Here is a 22,611-nt window from a genome sequence, read left to right as displayed (position 1 = left end):
GAAGGATGTTACCTATTGCCAACAAATTTATGCTTGCACCATCAACCAAATCAAATACTACGTGGAATTGAAAAGTAGGGCATTGAATTGGAAAATGGAAGTAGGGCACAAACATGTGACAGAAGGGCATGACTACAAGCATAAGGTTGTCTTGATGAGAACATTATATGATGAAAAAAAATAAGTAAACTATTGGATATCTCAACCACTATTTTTAGCAAGTGCCTAAAGTATTTCAGCAACAAATTAATGGCTGAATAATAGTCATGTCTTGTATAAATCTTTGTGTTTAATATTTGAAAGTTCTCTTAGGGAGCATTTCTAAGAGACAAAGCACACACCTTCAAAACTTCAAAATGACTATGGACCATGGTTAAGACATAATGAAGCCTAAAACCAACAAAAAGTCACTCTTTTAGTTTCACCGCATTAATAAACAAAGTTCATCAAATCCTCTTATTCAACTCCTTCTCCGGCCAGGTGAATGAATTATTTTACTATATTGCCAATACAATGTATAATGTAGATCAAAGCATTTTATAAACATCCCTTCATTGGTTTTTCACTTTGCAACCTTTACTTATTGTTTAATAGATTTTTCTATCATTGTAACAACCAAATAAGAACATTCAGGTGAGTTAGATGTGTACTTGATGCGGTGAACAATGTTTACAGAACATAACTTTGCACGGTCAATGTTATTAGTGAATTTGCATTCTTCAGTCATTTAGTTTAAAATTTAAAATATTTTTCTAATAAGTTGATAATTTATTGGGAATAACACTTGGTAAAAGGAGCATGACTCAAAACAATAATCCTATGGCTAATATAATAGTGTTTTCAATCGAAAAATGTAACCTAAAAATCTGTAAAAACATTACTGATAAAAATAAATAAATAAATAAATAAAATAACTATTATAAGAACCATAACATTCCTGATCCAACTCACAAATGAATGAAGCTATATCCCCCTTTATTAACCACAGTTAATGAAGGCTGTTTTTCATTGAATAGAAATCAGAATTAGTACAATAGAATGTTGTATGCGTAATATTAAAGTCTCAAATACTATATGAATAGACATACAATTAGAGGATATCAAACATAATATGAATTATGGAAAGAAAGCTTTTTAGTTGAAACTGGTTACATGCACTTCATGGTAAGATCAGTAAAAGAATAGGAACTTCTTTTATTAGTATGCATTATAGTAAAAACGGAGCTGTTTCAAGCAATATCTCATATGCAACAATGGGCATCAACTCACTCTCAAGCTCTTATATTACCAATACCATCAATTATCATTTCATCTCCCCTACTCTAACACAAAGATATCTGCTCACCCCACTCCCTTACTCTAACCAGAAGATCATCCCCCTCTACCTTTGTTTTCTGCTCCAATATTTTAACAAAATTACTAAGCACAGTGTCCACTTTACACTCTGAAACCACATACTCTTCTTGCAAATCACCACCTGAACGTACAACACTCAATAGTCCATGCCTCAAATAATATAATAGAATATGAGATTTTCATGATAGTAACTGCCAGTTACTACGTTTCAATTAGCTTTACATAAAATCATCAAGAATGTGAAGAACCTAGATCATAGAAGGTAAAAAAACTAGATGTAGAAGATCAAAAAAAATTGAATGAAAGGAAGAAGGCCATGACTATTTTAGTTTAAAACCTTTCTCTACACATGCAGAAGGTGTCACAAAAGACATAATAAGAACATATTCGGCCCATCACCTCTATGCAAACCAATCCTATTATTTGTCGAAATACACAAAATATACCTTCCTACCATGTTTAAATTTTTACATTAACTTCACCGATGGAACCAGTGGAGGCTAGATAATATTTAGAGGTTGATAAGACACATTAACTGGTAATGATATCGAGAAAAATGTCTTGAGATAATTATTATATTTGCATTACTACCAGCATGACAATCTTGATCACCTCAATCAAGAAAGAAACTTTTAAGTACACAGAATTAATCAAAAGGTCACAGAAAACTTCTCATATAGAAACTTACTTTAAAAAGGCTTCAGAACATGATTCACATTCTTGAAGTTTGATGTTTTATGTTTTTAAAACAAAAAATACTTGCAAAAGAGTGACTTCCTAAAAACAGTTAGTAAACAACCTTCCATAAAAGTCAAGCAGGGCCATATATGAAACAATGAGCTACATTTCTGCATAATTCTAACAAAAATTCAGGGATCAAGTTTATCAAGAAATAAACTAACCAATTACCAATCAAAATTGATGGACCTTTTTAACATAGTTACAACATACTTTGGTGGAACAACAAGTTTCAAAGTTTCTCTAATAGATCCAAAAGGATACATAATATGGTTTCACAAGATATAGAAAAATAAGATTAAAACAAATTAAACACTAATTTCCAGTTCTAGATTCTTCTTCCCACTAATTCGAACATGCCTTAGTAATTAAAAAGTTCGAACACAAGTTATCAATTATTCAAACAAGAAAACAATCAAAGACCACAAAAAACACAAAATTAGAGTAAACACAAATGTTGTGTAGGCCATTATGACAAAAAATATTATTTATCATAATGCTCTATCTATCAAAAAAAAAAGGAAAAAGAAATAACAATGTAACACTTACACTCCGTTAACCAGATGTATACAAGGCTTCCCCAACACAATACCAGGAGCCAATCTATCCATGTTTCATGGGTTCTCTCTAGTAGGATCAATGGATCTATTATCAGGAGTAGTGCCTCCACTATGACAAGGAGTAGAAATAGATGATGATGATGATCCAACAAATGCATTGCCAGTCTATGATACCAATGGACTAGGCAGTATAGCATGTGCAGAAACAACTCGCTGTGGAGTAGGTGGTGATGTAAAAGGCTCACTATCATGCTCGATCACCTGAATGCACTGATTCTCTTGATCTATCTGCAAGAGAACCCTTATGCGTTACATGATCAAATGAGCCTCTATGTTTGATGTCGTGTCTAAGACCCATCCCTCTCATTCTTGCCTGAACAAGTATCATCACATCAAACAATATATCAATATAAATATATAAATACATATAAATATATATATATATATATATATATATATTTATATTTATATTTATATAAATATATGCATGTTTGATTTAAATACAAATCGTAATGAACATATGCTACCACAACTATTTCTTTTACATATAACACTTTCATCAACATATATAATACCTTAAATTTATATGCTACCACTCTCAACTTCTTCAAGGTCATCATCTTCATCATTGCTTTTTGATTCAGGAAGAGGGTCATCTTCACTCTCAACTTCTTCATCGTCTATTTCAATAAATTCATCTGTTGGGTCACGTAGAGATGATCGATTCCGCATCATTGTAATTTATCTGCGTCGAGGGGAATTCATTTTTGTCTTGTGGAAAAGGTGCTTCAACAGATGTCGATGTAGTAGCATATGATTGTTTAGGAAGCTCTGAAGTATATCTAGCTTTCATTTTAAACACTGCCAACCAGTCAACTTTGTCACGCTTTAAGCTGGGACATGTTGTATAATTAACTTGAGTTGCTTGGATAGCAAGAAAAAATGGTTCATACTTATTGAAGAACCGCTTCTGATTCACATCAACTAGCTTATATTCTTGATGACATTTTGTCCACAAATTTGGTGTTAGATCAAACCAATCACATCTAAACAAGATTGTTCTCTTGATTAGTAATCCTGGGTGTTCCAAACATAAAACTTCAACTAATTGGCCTCATCCGTCGTATAATTTGTGCATTTTATGGATACACCACTATTCATTATCGCTCTATTTGAACTATAACTCTTGGTATGAAATTTGAAGCCATTCACTATGCACCCACTATAAGATTTATAACTTCTTAGCGGTCCTTTTGACAAGTCTTGCAAAAGTTGGTTGGAAATGTCATTCAAAGCATTATGAGCGAACGTGAAGAACCATATCGCGAATTCACATTCTAATATCTCATCAACTCATCCATCATCGATGTCTGGATTCCTTGGCCACAATTCATTGACAAAAATGCTTCACATTGAAACAAATGAACAAGTTACCAAAAAAGGCTGAAAGCAAACAAAGAAATGCCTTGGATAAAAATTAAGTAGTCTTACTTTATGAATGGTTGTACTTCTAGACAATTCAGCAAGATTTACATCTGCGCTGCTGAATATTCTTCTTCAGTTAGGTATTTAGTTTTGGGCTTTTTGTAGTTATACCCTTGAATAATTTTGAAATTGCATATTTGGCCCTTAATAAAAGATAATTGCATACATACCCCTGATAATCCATGGAATTGCATATATACCCCTGGGGTTCAAATTAGCTGAAAAACCATCTGTTAACAAACAACAAATATATAAAATGACCATTATACCCTTTGCATATATACCTTTGAAAAAAATTTTATTGTAAAGTAATCATTTATGAATACCCTTTTTAAAAATCTGAAACTTAAAATAGCTAAAAAAATTATTTTTTATGTGCAATTATATCATCCTATTTATAGTTCCAAATATATCACTTCATCATTTTTATTTTGATAAAAACCTAAATGAGAAATACACCATTAAATATATTGACTACATGTATATACCCTTGAAAAAAAATTTATTGTAAAATGATCATTTATGAATACCCCTTTAAAAATCTGAAATTTAAAATAGTTAAAAATTATCATAATGGAGTCTATTACAATCATAAAGTTAACCATACAAACACATCAACATGTTCACAAAATGTTTGCTAACCATTAAAAGTTTACATGTTCACATGAACATGTATACAACCAAATATCAACATGGAGTCTATTACAATCATAAAGCTCCAATATTTGTCGCCAAACCTGCAAAATTAACAAAAATAGATTATATGAGCATCATTTATAACCATACAAACACATCAACAAACAACTAATTGATTAATAAGAGGTCAACTTGCCTCTTCCCCATACAAACATCATTTAAACATGGATCTCTTTATCTCTTGGAGTTTTTCTAGGCTTGCCTCTTCCCCTACAATTTTAAATTAAACTTGATTAGTAACTCAACAAACAACTAATTGATTAATAAGAGGGCAAATTTAACATAGATTACAAACTTCAAACAAAATTAAAAACAATTTAAATCAATCAAGTAGAACATTTATATAATTTTCAATACCTACCTTGGGTTTGTTGGGAGCTACTTGTTGATGGATTTGTTGAATGTTCCGGCTTTTACAAGTTCTTGCTTGATGACCAAATCCACCACACCTAGCACATTTATGTCTGCCTGACTTTATCTCATCTGTAGCCCTTATCCTATTTTTCTTCAGTCTTCCAGATGGTCTCCTTGACAATGAAGGAAGTAAACCATCCAATTGACCATTAGAAGTCCATTGGTTAATGTCAGGTATAGGAGCAATCTCCAAGTTGTAGGTAACCCTAGTTTTCTCTACTGAAAAATATAAATCAACATATTCTTCCCATTTTGCACCTCTGATAGAGAAGATGAATGCCATAGCATGTACACAAGGTATTCCAAAGACTTGCCACTTTCTACAATTGCATATTCCATTAGTCAACAGAACCTCACACCTCTGTCCTTTATAAAAGTCCTCAGCCTTTGAATCACTACAACGTTGTACCTCATATGCTGCCAATCTTCTAGATAGGTTCCTTATATATTTGTTCACAGATGGCACAATATCATCCACCCATTTTGATGACATTCTTCTTCTTTTATCTATGGTCACCATTATTATCTGTTTGATTATGTCTAAAAGATCTAAAATAGGCCTTCCGTGGTTTCTGCAACCCATGCATTAAATGACTCAGATATGTTATTTGTGATGTAATCACATTTGGAAATAGTACTAAACTGTGATCTACTCCATATCTCTGGTTTCTTCCCCAAGTCTTCTATCCAATTATAAGCTCTGATATTAATTGATTTGATTTCTTCTATGGCTGTATTGTAACCTCTAACTGTGTATGATCTTGCAGCAACCCAAATGCTTCTTTGTAGACTTTCCCCATAGAATTTCTTCTAGAATTTTCTGTACATGTGTTTCACACATGTTCTATGCTCCACAAATGGATAAACCCTGCAAATTACTTCCTCAAGACCCTTTTGCTTTTCAGATGCAAGTACCAAACCATTAGGCAAACCTATTGCCTCATATAAGCCATTCAAGAACCATGTCCAAGACTCAATGTTTTCCGACTCTAATATGTCATAATCAACTAGAAAAAGTTGATTACATCCATCAATAGCACTAGCTGCTGCCATTACTCCTTTGTATTTACCTTTGAGATGGCATCCATCAAGTCCTAAGAAAGGTATACACCCCAAAAGAAATCCTGTACTGCACGGTCCTAGACATATAAACATCCTCTTGAAATGTGATTTCCCCTCCTTTAATTCTTTGTCAATTTTTACTATACTTCCATGATTCCTTCTCATCAACTCATCCTTGAAATCTGTGATCTTCATATAGGAATCCTCCCAATTACCATGTATGGTAGACACAACTTCATCTTTCCCCCTCCAAACCCGATGATATGGTAGATCCACATTATACTTTTCATTTAACCTTCTTATTAACTCCTTGGCAGATAAATCACCTTCCTGTTGAAGCCAATCACAAACCTTACTTACAATCCAATGTTGGGTAGCCATTTTATTCCCACATTTGTATATTAAGCAACAAGAGTGTTCATCTTGCATTGTCTCTACCTACAAGGTATTAATGCATATTAATTGCTAGTTAATGTGTATTGCAAAATTAAGTAACAATAAGTAATTAATAATTGTTCTTACTTGGAATACACCTTGCTCTCGAACAATTGATGCATGGACCCTCTAGGAGCATTTATAATCTGCACACCTTGCCGTCACTCTTGCCTGATCACTTTTGATGTACTTAATGGAAAACTCCCTAAGAATGGAGTATTGTTCAAGTGCCCTTCGGAATTGATAACAATCAACAAACAAGGAGTCGATCTTTATACTTGGGTTTTCACCATTAATCTGAATTTGGCCTTCCTTAGCTCCTGATTCATCACCTGATTCATCATTTGATTCACTGCTATATAATGAATGGCATCTAGTTTCACTTTCAATCTGCTCAACCAAGTCATCATCTTGACCACAATCTTCTTCATGCACTATATTGATGTTTTCATGATTTGCATCAATGCTTGCTTAAGTTGGAATAGGTCTGTCATTAGAAGCACAACTTTGAGTTTCTCTCATATCTATTACTTCTAAATTGCTGACCCTTTGCCCACCCTCCTGTACAGAATATGGTGTTGCATCAACCAATGTTACATAAATCTCACACTTCTTTAAGTCCTTATACTCATTAAACATGTTGATGATATCTTCTTCTCTTCTAATTTCAACAAATGACTTCTAACTGTTTTGTCTTGTCACACTCCAAAATATTGGTATTTGATTCAACCTCCAACTATAGAATTAAGATAGATCTTCTTCCATATTCACTTGGTTGTATAAATCAGTATCTATAGTAATTGATTTTTGTTTCGCCAAATGATACTTCAATCTTGTAGTGCCTTTAATTTCCTTGAAGTATCCACCATACTTGAATGTCAACTTGTACACACTGTTGACACTATCACTACAAGAAATGGAAATTGTTGGAATTGTTTAAAGAACTTACAACCTAAACCAAAGTAGGAAAACATTTCAGCAAAAAAAAAGCAAAAATATGACATTATTGTAAACTGAAGAGGAACCAGGAACCAACCCTTTAATTCTTCAAAGGCATCATTTAGCATGTAAAACAAACCTCATCCAATGCTTGGACATCCTAATTGATGAAATTGGACCAACCCTCTACTTCATAAATGGCTTGGATTATATCTACCATAGAGGAAAAGAACAAATAATCTTTAAAATATTAGCATCAGAAAACAACTTTATTTTGTAACATTATTGCAGAGCTGAACACTAACAATTAGCATTAGAAAACATTAAGGCAACTCACATTATCTATCGCAACAAAAAAATTAAGTAGTTAATATGAGAGGTGGACCATGATTGAACTTCTGAACACATGAATGGTTTTATAACAAACTCCAATGCTAACTGGATGATTTCTTTGGAAAAGCAAGGAAAGACAGGAACAAGAAGTAGACAAATAAGAATCTATTTGATGTTTTGCAGATGGCGTGACCAGAATTTTATCTTTCCTCACACATCAAAGATAAATACCAAAAGATGAAAAGTTGTACTCAGGTACCATAAAACCTCCAAATTTTTTCCCAAAATAATAATAATAATAATAATAATAATAATAATAATAAATAATAAACAAGAGAAGGAGGAGAAGAAAATTGAAATAAACTTGGCATCTTAGCATGAAAACATGGACCCCTCTAGCTGCAGTTTGAATGGAAACCAAAAGTTACTCACTCTGCAGATAATCTGAACCGACAACCAAAAGAATGAGGTTTAGAAACAAAATCAGAAGAAATTAGTGGTATTAGAGAACATGGGTTTTGTTTCACATAGTGCACAAATCCAAGAGAATGGGCCAAAAGCTGAAGAGGAATCATTTGTTCTACATCCTCTAAAAACAAAAGGCCAAAGAAAAGAGCAAACATCAGTGGTATTCTCATTATGATTAGAGAATCTAGGCTGTGGTTTTCCTATATAGCAAAAACCCAAGAACAACTTCTTTTGTTGGTGTATAATGGCAGGCAAGCATGTATTCAAGCTTCCAATTTTCCAATTTTGACGAACTCCCTCTTTCTTGTCGCTAGGCTTTTCATCATCGAGCTGAACGGGAGAGTAATAGATATATATATATATATATATATATATATAGAGAGAGAGAGAGATGAGAAATGGGAGAGAGATCCGATATTATTGGTAAAGTTATAGAAGGTTATTTTAGACATTTTATATATCTTAATCAAGATTATAACTATAGTTAATAAAGATAATTAACTTCTGTTAACGGAATCTAACGGTAGGGGCAAATCCGCAATTATCTATATTTTTAGGGGTATATACACAATTATCTTTTTTCTGAGAGTAAATATGTAATTATAGATTTTTTGAGGGGTATATACTCAATTTTCTCTTTAGTTTTTGCTTTTCTTAATGGCCTACCAGGGCATGTGAAAATTGATAAGCTCCTAGCTTGTTCCATTGGATCTTTCCAACTTTCATAATTATGTGGCACCTTGCGATACCTTGTCTTCACATGTGGTTCAAAATAATGTGCACAAAATGCTGAAGCTTCCTCGACTAAGTAGGCATTACATATTGAGCCTTCAACTTTGGCTTTATTTCTCACATTCTTCTTTAGCTTTCTTAGATACCTATAATGCTATATATTTTATGTGATGAATAATTTTACTAATGTTAAGAATATGTAGAAGACATAATAAAGTGTTTTACCTCTTGAATGGATACATCCATCGATATTGTACCGGACCCCCAATCCATGCTTCATATGCTAAATGCACAGGAAGATGCTCCATTGAATCAAAGAAACTTGGGGGAAATATACTCTCCAATTTACAAATGATTACAGGGATTTTGTCGTTAAGCCTTAACATATCTTCCTCTCGGATAGTGGTTGAAGTGAGGGCTCTGAAGAAATTACTCATTTCTATTAATGCCCACCAAACACTTAACAAAAGTAATTCCCTGAATGCTATCGGGAGTAATCTTTGCATGAAGACATGACAGTCATGACTTTTTATCCAGTAAAGCTTTAGCTTTCACATGTCAACACATCGGCCCATATTTGACACATATCCATCTAGGAACTTGAGATTTTGAAGCCATTCATAGAGCACTATTTTTTATGGTTTATCGAGAGTATAACATCCTTAGGATATTTCCCTGTAGCTTCACTCCTTTCTAGTTCAGGTCGACAACAAAATTCCTTCAAGTCTTCCCTTGATTTAGTGGTATCCTTAGACTTCCCTTCTACATCCATCACGGTGTTGAATATATTGTCAAACATATTTTTCTCAATGTGCATAACATCAAGGTTGTGTCGAATAAGATTTGTTCACCAATAGGGTAATTCCCCAAAAATGCTCCGTTTTCTCCAACCACTATTCCTGGCAATTCGGCGGTTAGTCTCACAAGAACCAAAGTCCATGACACACTTTAAATTCAAACTTTCTATTTCTTGTAAGATCTCATCACTAGAAAGGATAGCATGAGCTTGTTTTCTTATAATTCTATTTTATGGACGACTGTTTTATTTCTTCTAAATGGATGGTTAGGATGTAAAAATTTTCGGAGATTATCAAACCAAGGTTGTTTCCCACCTTTTGTTAGGTTAAATGCATCTGAATCTTCTTTATAGTACAGACATGCAGTTCTACCTATTGTACTCCATCCAGATAACATTGAATATGCTGAGAAATCACTAATGGTCCACATAAGTGCGGCATGCATTTGAAAATTATTCTTTAGTGAAGCATCATACGTTTCAACCCCAATTTCCCATAAATGCTTCAAAACTTCAATAAAGGGGTGTAAATACACATCCAACATGTCTTTTGGACTTTTGGGTCCAAGAACTATTATGGTAAGGAACATATATTCCTATTTCATACACAATGAATGAGGCAAGTTGTAAGGTATAACTATCACCAGCCAAGAGGAGTACTGTTGCCTTGTTTGTCCAAAAGGTTGGAATCCATCAGTGCATAATCCCAACCTTACATTTTAAGTCTCTAATGCAAAGGATGGATGGGTGCTGTTAAAGTGCTTCCAAGCAGGTGAATCAGAACAGTGACACATAACTCCTTCTTTAGACTCATGCTCTGCATGCCACCTCATTTCTTTTGCAGTTACATTTGATATAAATAATCTCTACAGCCTTGGTGTTAAAGGAAAGTAATACATCTTTTTGTACTGGATATTTGATTGACATTTGGATGAACTACCTTTTCATCGCTTATACCTAGGAGATCTGCAAACTTTGCAACTTGTTAATTCATTGTCTTCTCCCCAATAAATCATGCATCCATTAAGACAACAATGGATCTTCTCAACTGGCAATCCCAAGCCTTGGACTAGTTTCTTTGTGTTATAAAAATTATCTAGCATTACATTATCAGCTGGTAACATTTCCTACATTAACTGACAAAGTTCATCAAAACACCTCTCGAATAAATGATGTTCTGCTTTAATGTTTGGCATTCTTGCCATAGCCGATAATTGTGAATGGTTTTCACAACCTCGCTATACTTCTTGATTAGCGGAGTTTAGCATATCGAATAATTTTTGAGTTGTTGCATTTGGAGGTTCCTCTATAAGAGTATGTAAGAAATGAAGACCTCCACCATCCATTACCATTTGTTCCATTAAATTATATGATGTCTACTCCACACTTGGAACTTGGTCATCCATCATATCTTACCTACCAGAAGAAACCCTTATATCTGAATCTAGCACTTCCCCATGAAGAATCCATTGATAGTAGTAAGGAACGAATCCATACTTCATTAAATGATATCTAACTTTGTTTTCATCAAGAAATGTACGATTATGACACTTGTTACGATTACAGAGACACTTAATTTTGATCCATCCATACATTCTGGATGCATCTTTGCGAATTCGATGATTCTCAATACCCGTTAAAAAGTCAGGGTTCAAAAGACCTTCCTTGAGCCTAGCGTACATCCAAATTCTTTCCGAATTCATTTTAGCAATAGATGTATTATAAAGATACAAACATGAACCATGGTATGTCTCTACATCCCTTAAGATAATATTGTCTCACATGAATGCACACTTGTTTCATCTAATAGAGTAGAGCTCTAAATTAGTCGCATTAAATGCTTCCAACTAGATGGAAAGTTACCTACCAAATCTAAATTTAACTCATGGACTTTCAAGAGGCAATAGACAAAGGGTAACAAGAAAAATAATACACTAGAGATATAATTCACTCTAGAAAATATCTCACATCCATAATATAGAATAAGGTAGACTATAGAAAATAATAGGTAATGCACTATAGAATAAAGCATTGGATTAGGAAAAAAACATACTTAAGGCTTCTATGTTCTGCGGTTTCCTTTTTCAGTAGTTCCTCTGTTGCTCAGAAGTCTAATGCAAAATCAAAAGTCTGCAATGTAAGTTATTGCACCAACCTGTGAAATTTCAAAATTTACATTAGTGTTGTTCGTAAGAAGTCTACAACCAAGTAAATAAACACAACATCAACAGTCAATGAAAAACAAAACGGCAATTCATAAATAATAACTTGAGGAAATGAAGTAATGAAGATGCAACAATTTTTTAATAAAAAACAATCTTCCTAAAAACATAAATATCAAGCTTGCCAATAACAAAGAATAGTCAAATAATTCATAACCCAAGAAACATGAATATTAGAATTATCCATAAATACCTAGCATCAACACCACTCACAATGAATAATTATCAAGAAAAGTAGATAACATATGATATATAGTAGAATGAAGACAAAGATATTATTATGATGGCATGGTGATGATAGACATATGTCATAAGTGTGAGTTGCAAGACGCCCATATGCTTTTTTGTTTGTAATTTATATTTACATATACATCTCACCACATGCTTTGCTTTTAATTAGAGGACCTTCCAACATTTAAGTCATTTTCATTAATATAACAAAGACTTGAACAATTAACTCACCGCAACTTTCTTCAACAAAATGCATTCAAACTAATAGTGTGAAGTAAAGGGATCCAACCAACTGCTTAACAAGGATAGAACCTAATATACAAATCATTAGCAGTAGAGTTTCATGGCAAGGAGGAGAATTACTTGCAAATTTCTAAAAGATCACTCCAAGAGTCATGCAAAAACCCAAACTAATTTCTGAAAGGTCCAAACTATGAAGCTAATATACAAATCATGGTGCATATCACGAACTTTTCTTTTATGAAGTTGTCACAACTTCAATTGGTCCAAAATATGCAGTGATAGTGAAACCAATATAAATAATAACATCCAGAAGCAAGGACACTATGAATATGAATTAATTTGGTGCCAAATAGAAATAATCTAGGTGAGCTACATGTGACACCATGCTTTCAAACATACAGCCGTACAACATATTGCATGGAGTTTCCATACTCAATAAATCATGATTTGTTATGACATTTGCCTCTCTATTTATAACTCACAATTAAAGAATTAAGAAAGAAGATTGATGAAATACAGTATGGTTAATAATATATATTGTTGAAGAAGAAATGCAGGTAGTAGAGTAGTAATTAGTAAGATGAATGTGATGTCAACAAGTTGAAAATAAGCAGTACAAACAATAAATAGAAAGGTTCATAGTTATGGCAGAGACCAAGAAGACAGAATGAAAAGAAGATGATGGGACCTGAGCATGGTGGGGGTTTGCGTCCTTTTATATATCTTATCAATTATCACCCCTTCTTGCAATCCACATTCTCATACTACTTAGCATTTCTCAAGATTAATTAACCTCTCTCATATTTCTCAACAAGAAACAACTTCAAACAACACCACATTATATATATTTGTGCTTATAATTCAATTGTAATTAATTTTGGAACAAAATATATGTATATATATATATATTAAAAGAAGTGAATATTATTGTGTGATGTGGGAATGATGTTAGCAACGACAGAAGAGAAAAGAAAAGAAGAAAAGAGTAAGTGCACGTGTGCTGCTGAGAGTTTGAAGAAAAATGGGGACCAGACATGAACAATACAAATATGGAGAGGTAGAAAGAGAGAAGAGAGATTGAAATTTTTGGGGTGCAAGTTCCACATTTTTGAGAAAATGAAAATCTCCATTCAGTCATGATCATGTGAATTTTAATTATATAATTCTATATAATTAAATTCCAAGAAATACCTAAATGGCTCTGACATTGAAGTGGCCAAGATCAGCAAACATAGCCTCAGTCCCTGTTGAAGAATATTTCACCTTTTTGAGTACTAGGAAAGTAACTAATAGTTTCATGTTGGTTAAGTTAGTAAATATGGATATGAATATATATATATATATATATAAGTAACTACATGTAATGCAAAGAATAATTCCTCCTAGACAAATCCACCCTTGTTGCCTGTTCCTTCGGAAGTAATCCACAATATATTTGGGGTTGAATGCATAAAGAACATGGATATCATACTTGATCAAGTTGTATTCTCCTATAAGACCAATAAAAGTGAACCAAAGTGATATTATCGGCGCAAATGAGTAGCCAACTTTGTCTATGCCGAATCGTTGAGCTAAGAATAGCGTAATTAAGATTGCCACAGCAACTCCATCAATAGCACCTGCTTAAAAAAAATGATGAACAAATGATTTACACAATAAAAAGGCAATAGTTTACAAACATGTAAAAAAAATTGAAAAAGAAACATGCATACCAGTCCTTAGTGAAGTTGTCTTTTCTTTGATCCCACTCACAGCTGAAAGCACTGCAAAACAAAGTTGTTTTTTTTTTCTTTCAATGATTAATCTTTTTAATCTTCATATGAATAAATCTAGAATCAATTGAGTTAACAAGCATACTAGAGATGCATGGAGTTAAACGAGCGCGAGCTTTTTCTTCTTCTCGTAAGGGATGCCATGAGCGCAAGCTTGGGTTTCACGAACCTCACGGAGATAGATGCGGACAGCGTGGGCGCAAAAGGGTTGGATTTAGGACAGCCACCAGATTCCTCGAAGGCGGCACTGACACTGCCGATGAGAGTGTCGAGAGAACCCCAGGCTTAGAGGAGAGGGCAAGAACAAAGGGCTGGATGGTTGGGGTTGGAGAAGTAAGGGCAAAAAGAATAGTGAACCTTGGTTTTGCCGAACTGGTCTAGATATTTGAGGAACTCGATGACATGAGCGTCGCTGCAGCAAGGGAGAGCTAGTGGTGGTTTGTGATTCCTCAAATATCGGTGAACCTCTCTTGGTGCTATTCAGGCGCGGGACCACAGTAATGGGGCGATCTTCAGTCTGGGGTCAGAGGACGAGGATAAGAGGGAAAGATCAGGGTGATCTGGCTGTGACAGTGGGCAGGAGAAATAGAGGAAATAGGAGAAATAAGAGAAAAAAAGGGAGAAGAAGCTAAGTGGCAGCCCTAGCTATTTAAAAAAAAGATTAGGGCTTACTTTATTAAAATCAATTTTTTAATGAGTTATTATCATTTAATATTTCATTAAAAATCTAATATATAATTATAATTAATATAGGAGATTTAAATTAACACTAAATATTGCAATTTATATTAGATTTTAATAATTGTAGGAAATAAAATTTTGTACAAATCAATATACATTAACATTATTTCTCATGAAATTATAATTAAACAATATATTGTCCTATTTTTAATTTTTTAAAAAATTATAACTTTAAATAAAATATTATTAAAGATATTTATAAAATCCTAATCTATCAATATATTTTTTAGATCATTGATGGGGAAATTTTATAAATATTTCTAATAAAATATATTTCACAAATTTAAGACAATAATATATATACATTATTTATAACCATTGTAATTATTAATTAATAAATATTGTAATTTGTAACTTTAATACGTAAATTTTATTATTTAAAAATAATTGCACATTAAAAATATTGCTTAATTATCTCTCCCACAAAAATTTGTAGAAATTACTATATGTTACCATTATTTCTCACCAAAATATAATTAAATAATATGTTATCCTATTTTTAATAATTTTTTAAAAATTTATAACTTCAAATAAAAATTTCTGAACGTGATATTATTAAAGATATTTATAAAATCCTAATTTATCAATATATTTTTAAACTATTCAAAGAGAAATTTTATAATTATATCAATTTGAAAATTTAAGGAAATAATATATTATCCAGTTTTATCCATAAAAAAATCTATGAACAAATAAAAAAAATGGATTAGGAAACGGATTACGAATGAAAGAATGTTAGAAACGAATTAGATGTCCATTTTCGATTTAGAAATGGACCAATGGTCCATTTCTAAATCTATTTCTAATTAGAAACCGAACAATTGTCTGTTTCTATTTTTAGAAACGGAACATATGTCTGTTTCAGATTATAAACGGATTTCATTCCATTTCGGATTAGAAACTGAATCAGAAATAGATTATTGTTCCATTTCTAATCGGAAACAAAATGAATTCCATTTCTAATCGGAAATGGACAACAAAGCCGTTTCTAAATCAGAATCAGAACAATTATCCATTTCTAAAAATCAGAAACGGATTACTAATCCGTTTCTAAATCAAAAACGACCATTTATTCTGATTCTGATTTTGAAATGGGTTAGTTGTTGGTTTCATATATATATATATATATATATATATATATATATACAAATATTTATTTTAATTATTAAATAAAGAGAAAGTTATTTATAAATTTTTAATACATTTTTCAACCAATTGGCAAGTTATTTATTAAAAATATATAAAACATTCGTATTTATTTATGTTAACTTAAAAATAATTAATTCTAATTTAGAGTAATATTATTATGTAAATATATTATTGACAACAATTTACTAAGTCACATTCTACCTAATTAAATAAAACATCTTATATATATATATATATATATATATATATATATATATATAGTTCTATACAAGGGTAATGTAGATATATATAGTTTAAACACCAATTTATTTGCATATTTTTAAGTAATATAAATATTAAAATGAATTTAGCAAAAAAAAAATATACTTCAAATAGAATTAAAATTTTGTAAATAGGATTGGATTTAAAAATTTAATAAATTTTTGAAATGTTATAAAATGAATATATATATATATATATATATATATATTTTAATAACCATTGTTATTAGTATTTAAATATGTAAACAAATATTAATTTTTTAATAAATTCTTCATATAATATATATTTTATATATTTTTTAAATTTAGAAACGGAATCATGTTCCGTTGCTAAACTTAAAACGGATTAGAAACATAGTGCAATTTCATTTGTAAATTAGAAACGGATTGGAAACTGAGAGTTCAGTTATTTTTAAATTAGAAATGGAACCTATATTCCGTTGCTAATTTAGAAATAAAAATTTATTATGTTGCTAATTTGCAAACGGAACATAAATTCGTTTTTAATCTGTTTCTAATTAGAACGGAATTAATCCATTTCTAATTTTCTGTTGCTAATCAGACATATTCTTGTAGTGATGTACGCATTTGGAAAAATTGTTAAATTAACCCCATTAAATTAAACAATTGGGGGTCAATATGCAACATTGAATTTTTTTTTTTATAAAAAACATATGAATTATTATATAAATATTAAAAATTTAAATCACATGCATTTTAAGACCTATATTTTTCCATGTGAGTTATTATATAAATATTAAAAATTTAAAAGAACCCGTATTTTAAGACCTATATTTGTACATGTGAGTTATTATATAAATATTAAAAATATAAAAGCACCTGTATTGTAAGACCTATATTTTTAGCTTTGTGTTTTGTTTTTTTTATAAAAACTTTAGAAAACGTAAAACTAAAGCTACCTTTTATCCACTTCATTTTTAATATTTTTTAGTTTGTCCGACCTGACGAAGACACCATCAAAATCTTAGTTTTTTTTAAGTAAAAAATTAAACTCTAAAAAAGGAAATTTTTTTTCTCTTCGCCTTTCAAGCTATATTAAAAAATTTGATTAAACTCTAAACATCTGTTTCACTTTTCAATTATTTGAGATAATATTTTAAAAAAAATTTTGAATAATTTTATACTTAAAACTTGAACCTACTTAATAAATTGTTTGGCTCCATGACACGCGTCCGAATATGCGTGTAAACCGCAAGTGCACGGGTGTCGAAGTAATAATTACCCCGGTGAGTGGGTAGTCGAATCCACAGGGAACATGGCTACTAGTACTAACTTCTTCTCTGCTTTCTAGCCTAATGATAAATGGAAAGGTGTGGTGATCTAATGTGCGAAGAAATGAATACCGGAGACGAATATGCAAGGGTGAAATGGATGGAGATCTCAATCAGTAAAAGTGGGGTATTCGGGCAATGCTCCCCCTAGGATTCAGGTATTAGGTACCGAATGAGCAAAGTGTTTCTATGAAGAGTAAGTTAAGTCGTGGAAATCCAAATATAATCGGATCCGGCCTCCCGATCACCGATACTAGTCCCCTACGAGGTCCTGGTGGAGAAATAACTCAATCTCAACACCTCACACCACATATGACCGCAAAGCACACTAGGGATTCCAAGAGGTGTATTCGATTCCTAAAGATTGATCCAACCCTAATTCCCGACGAAGGATCCTAACCCCCTACAAGGTCCCGGCGGAGAAATCTCTCAATCTCACGCCTCACACCAAATATGGTTGCATAGAGCTTAGGGAACGGAGATAGAATACACCAATCGGAGGGGAAAGGGGATGCTCACTATCTCATGACTCGCCCTCTCAACCCTCTTCAATCTTGAGATTCTAACCCTAATGGAGACCTCTCTCTCACCAAGGCAACAAATCATGCAAACCAAATAACCAAAAGATCAATAAGGCAAGCAAGCATTAGACAATCAGGATTAAAACTTAATCAAACTCGGATTAAATAAAAACACTAAGTAAATCCACAAAAGATGAGAATCCTAGGGTTCACAAGCCCAAATACCCTCTAGGGTTTTAGCTCTCCATGGAGCAACATACAAAACACACCATCAATGAATGAAAATACATTAAAACCGTAGAAATAAACCCCCTTATATATGAACTGATGGCCTTGATGGAGAGCTTTGACGTCTTGAAGGACCCACTCCGAAGCTAGGTTCACCGGTGGCTTCCTTGATGCTATGACGGAGGAGGAATCGATCAAAGTTGGTGACGAAGCGCCTCCAAAGCCGCAAAGACCTCCTCTCCAAACCCTAGCCGTCTCACCCCTCAAGAGCCGCACAAAAGATGATAAAAAATAGGGCAAAACGGCTATTTATAGGCCTTAGATCGCGCCTGTCACGTGCCCTCACACGCCCGTGTGGGCTGCAGGAATTTCCACGCGGGCGCGCGGAATTTCCACGCGGCCGTGTGAACAGTAATTTTGTTACAGTACTGCTACAGTGAAATGACTACAGAACTTTTCTCCATAATCGTGGTCCAAACACTCTTCTCTTGAGGCCACATGTCCGGGCACACGTCCATGTGGTAGGCTATAAAACTTTTCTTCATCGACGTATCTTTGAGAGGTCTTGCAATCTTCACAAAGAGAAGGAACATGAAGATGTGGCTGCCTTTGTGCCCTTCCAACTAGTGAATTGACTTGAATCTTCTTGGAAGTTGGCACACATCTCCATGTTTATTAACTCCTCTTGTGTCTTGGTCCTTGAATTGAACAAGAACTCCCAACATTGTGTCTTTATAGCCTATATTTGCTTCTTTTTTACTCTTCAAGGTATTCACAACCTATATGCATAAAAAAACACCAAATATACAATATGAGACATAAACCATAGTAAAAATGATGCTCAATGCATGTAAAACATATATAAAAATATGTCTACTCAAGCACTTATCACTCCACTACTGGCTGGATGATCAATTAGCGATGCATGCACAAGCCTCTAATGTATTTATTGTTTATCACTTTTGTAAAAACCTATCTAAAAAAAATTAGGTAATAATCTTGTTTGGGTACTAAACTATACCCATATTTCAAAACGGATACCACATTTCAATTTGTTTTTTTCGGATACTACACTTTAATTTCTATTCAGCGGGAGGATACCCGCGCGTTTCCGATGGGAATAAGTTGATGTGGACGCCGGATTAATGACATGGCGAGTGTTTTGACAGGTCATCTACTAACGTGTACCACCAGTTAATATTTTTTTAATACGCATCAATATTATAAAAAAATAATAATAATAACAACAACCAATGGAATTGATTAAGTTCAGATTGCATAAACTCCAAGCATTACAGATGAGTAATAACTGGACATGGAATACATACTAGATATATTATAGAATATCATGACATAACAGAAATGATGGAATTAGTGAGATTTACCTAAGAGCAATGCATTTGGCCCTCCATGTTTTAGTCTGCTTATGTCAGCTTGTTGGTTGAGCTTCACAGCTTGAATAATTCCCGCAATCTTCCAAGAAGGATCAGCTCTAAACTAGTCCAAGTAATTGGTAGCTATCCACTGTGCATTCACATGTTTATTATTGTGACCTTTTGTGCACTCGCGCTTCAGATTTCCAGATTTAATTTGCACAATTGCCTTGTCTTTATACATAGGGGAAGCCCACAAATACCATGGGCAACCTCATTTGCAAAAAGCTTTGCATCTTTTTTTGTTGTTAGGCCTAAAATTCATAACTTATCTGTTCCGTATACCATAATTTCTGACAACTTCTCATAACTATTGAAAACTTTTGAATTTCATGCCAATTTTGAGAACTGGATCTCTCATGTCAGTCTCTTCATTAAACTCAGCATATTTGGGCCTTGCAGGATCCAAACTTTCCTTATCTGTGCTTGAGCCAGACTATAAGTGATCAGAGTCATCAATGTCAGATTCTTCATGTTCAACAATAAGGTCAACCTCCTTGCCAAGAAATCGTTCAACTTCCTCAACACCTGCTTGCTGATCTGCTTGTTGTTCTGCTTGCTGGTCTTGCTTCTCATGGTCTTCCTTATCAGGATCATCCTCACTATGTTCTTCCTCAAAGTCTTCCTCAGGATCTTCCTCTTCTGGTTCTTCAAATTCATCACTATTGAAACTGTAGTCTGAATCATGTAGGTCACTGCCCTGTTCATCACTTTCCTCCTCTATTTCTTTCCATGTGTCACCAAATACAAAGCTTTCTAATCCAATATCTTCTCCCAATTGTATAGTTGCTACACCATCAGCTTCCCTTGCAGTATTTTCTCCTAATTTAGCATAAACATGCATAACCCATCTTCTATGGTCAACCTTCCTTGCCACTTCAAGAGCATCAAAGTCATTTTTAATTTCAACTAATGCTTTCGGTCCATGATTACTTTCTAGGCACTAAAAAGTAGTACCATCCACATGTAACTTCAACCCTTTAGCAATGTTAAGTATTTCTAATTTAGATGTCTTATCTTGACAACAAAAATCAATAAACCCTGCTAGCTTGTAGTCATCCCACTTGTAAATGTCACCACTTGTGCAGTACATGTTAATTATGAAATAGTCTGAATTGTGTTCTGTAATAGAAAATTGAAATATTGTTATACTACTACCCATCAATTGATAAAACTAAACTACTATGATAAAATTACACTATACTGCTAAACAATTGTTAACTAAACTTCAATATCTAGTGTCAGATCTACTCATCTTTTGATAGAATGACATGTGAACCAATACATAATTCAATTTCTAAATGCAGAACAATTAGATTAGAATGGCAGGTGAACTATTACAATGGTTGCAACTACACTACTAGGGTACAATTAAATTAGGATGCTAACATTTAAAGTATATTTATTTTTGGACTTTATGATCTGAATATTACACCCTAATTATTTTTTCCTGTGAAGACATTTTCTGAAGATGGTTCCATCTTTATATCGAATCTTTCCTTCTGCTTTTGCCTCTTGCAGCCACATCTTTCACACAAGCTCACCTTCCACTTTTTAGAAAATAACAAATGATGAACTTCTAATGTTTAATTGCAATAATTATTGCTCTTTTAGAAACCTAGTCATTGCTGGATGACAAGTATTTTATCTAATTTAAAACTTAAGCTTTTTCTTATCTTGAATAACATTTATATGGCTCATTCACATGTTTACCTATGCTCTAGATTACTTTCCTCAGCAGAAGTATTCCTTTAAGCTTTTATATCGGAATCTCACAACCATCTTGAAGTTCAGGTTAAGCTTTTATATCAGAATCAGAAAAACATATCCAGGCTTTTAATTGGGCTGGTAATACACAACATTGGTAGCCAATGGCACAAATTTGATACCACAAATTTGCTAATGAGTTGCTTTATTTTTCTCCATATTGTGACTCTTACATGCACCAATTAAACTTTCTTGCCATATTTTGTTTGTTAATACAAAATATTGAAGTAACTTAAGTCCTAAATGGCATTATAAGATTTCATTAAACCCTAATTAGCTTATTGTTTTTTATCCTTAGAAAACCTGAGTTATAAATGGCACAATACAAAGCAAATAAAAAAAAACATAATAACGCAAATCCCTCAGTTTACTAAAAAATACCTAATTTTGGGCCTACACTTAACCCAAATACCTTTAAACGTAATTTCCTTGTAATTTCTTGAAGGAGAGAAGCACTTACCGTATTCTGCATCCCTGACATCCACAGGTCGTATGACCCAGTCGACTTCCATGTTCAAACCTAGAACGACTCCTGAATCCTAACTCCCGACTTCCGACTCTCGACTCCCTCCAACTCCCGTATGGTTATGCCCTAGTAAATGCTCACCTCCGGTGAATGCGCAGCACCTCTCACTTACTAGAAAAGGAGAAGATGAAAAAAAGTGAACAAGACGAAGAAGTACTCGGGAGACGAGGGACTCAAGAGAAGAGGGACGAAGAGGGTGATGATGACGTGGC

The 22,611-nt window shown here is 33.1% G+C and overlaps 1 protein-coding gene across 1 annotated transcript; it reads right to left on the bottom strand.

The window, feature by feature from the left end:
- Positions 1–4,847: 4,847 nt before the first annotated feature.
- LOC120284015 lies at positions 4,848–5,769 on the bottom strand. Its single transcript, XM_039290842.1, has 2 exons — positions 5,253–5,769; positions 4,848–4,876 (listed from the first exon to the last, which is right to left on the bottom strand). Exons 1-2 carry the CDS (start codon positions 5,767–5,769, stop codon positions 4,848–4,850), a joined length of 546 nt encoding a protein of 181 aa, XP_039146776.1.
- Between the last annotated feature and the right edge of the window lie 16,842 nt (positions 5,770–22,611).

Source organism: Dioscorea cayenensis, chromosome 19, assembly GCF_009730915.1.
Source record: "Dioscorea cayenensis subsp. rotundata cultivar TDr96_F1 chromosome 19, TDr96_F1_v2_PseudoChromosome.rev07_lg8_w22 25.fasta, whole genome shotgun sequence".
Lineage (NCBI taxonomy): Eukaryota > Viridiplantae > Streptophyta > Magnoliopsida > Dioscoreales > Dioscoreaceae > Dioscorea > Dioscorea cayenensis.
Note: the sequence above shows the minus strand (reverse complement) of the source record. Positions and strands in the feature narration are given on the sequence as shown.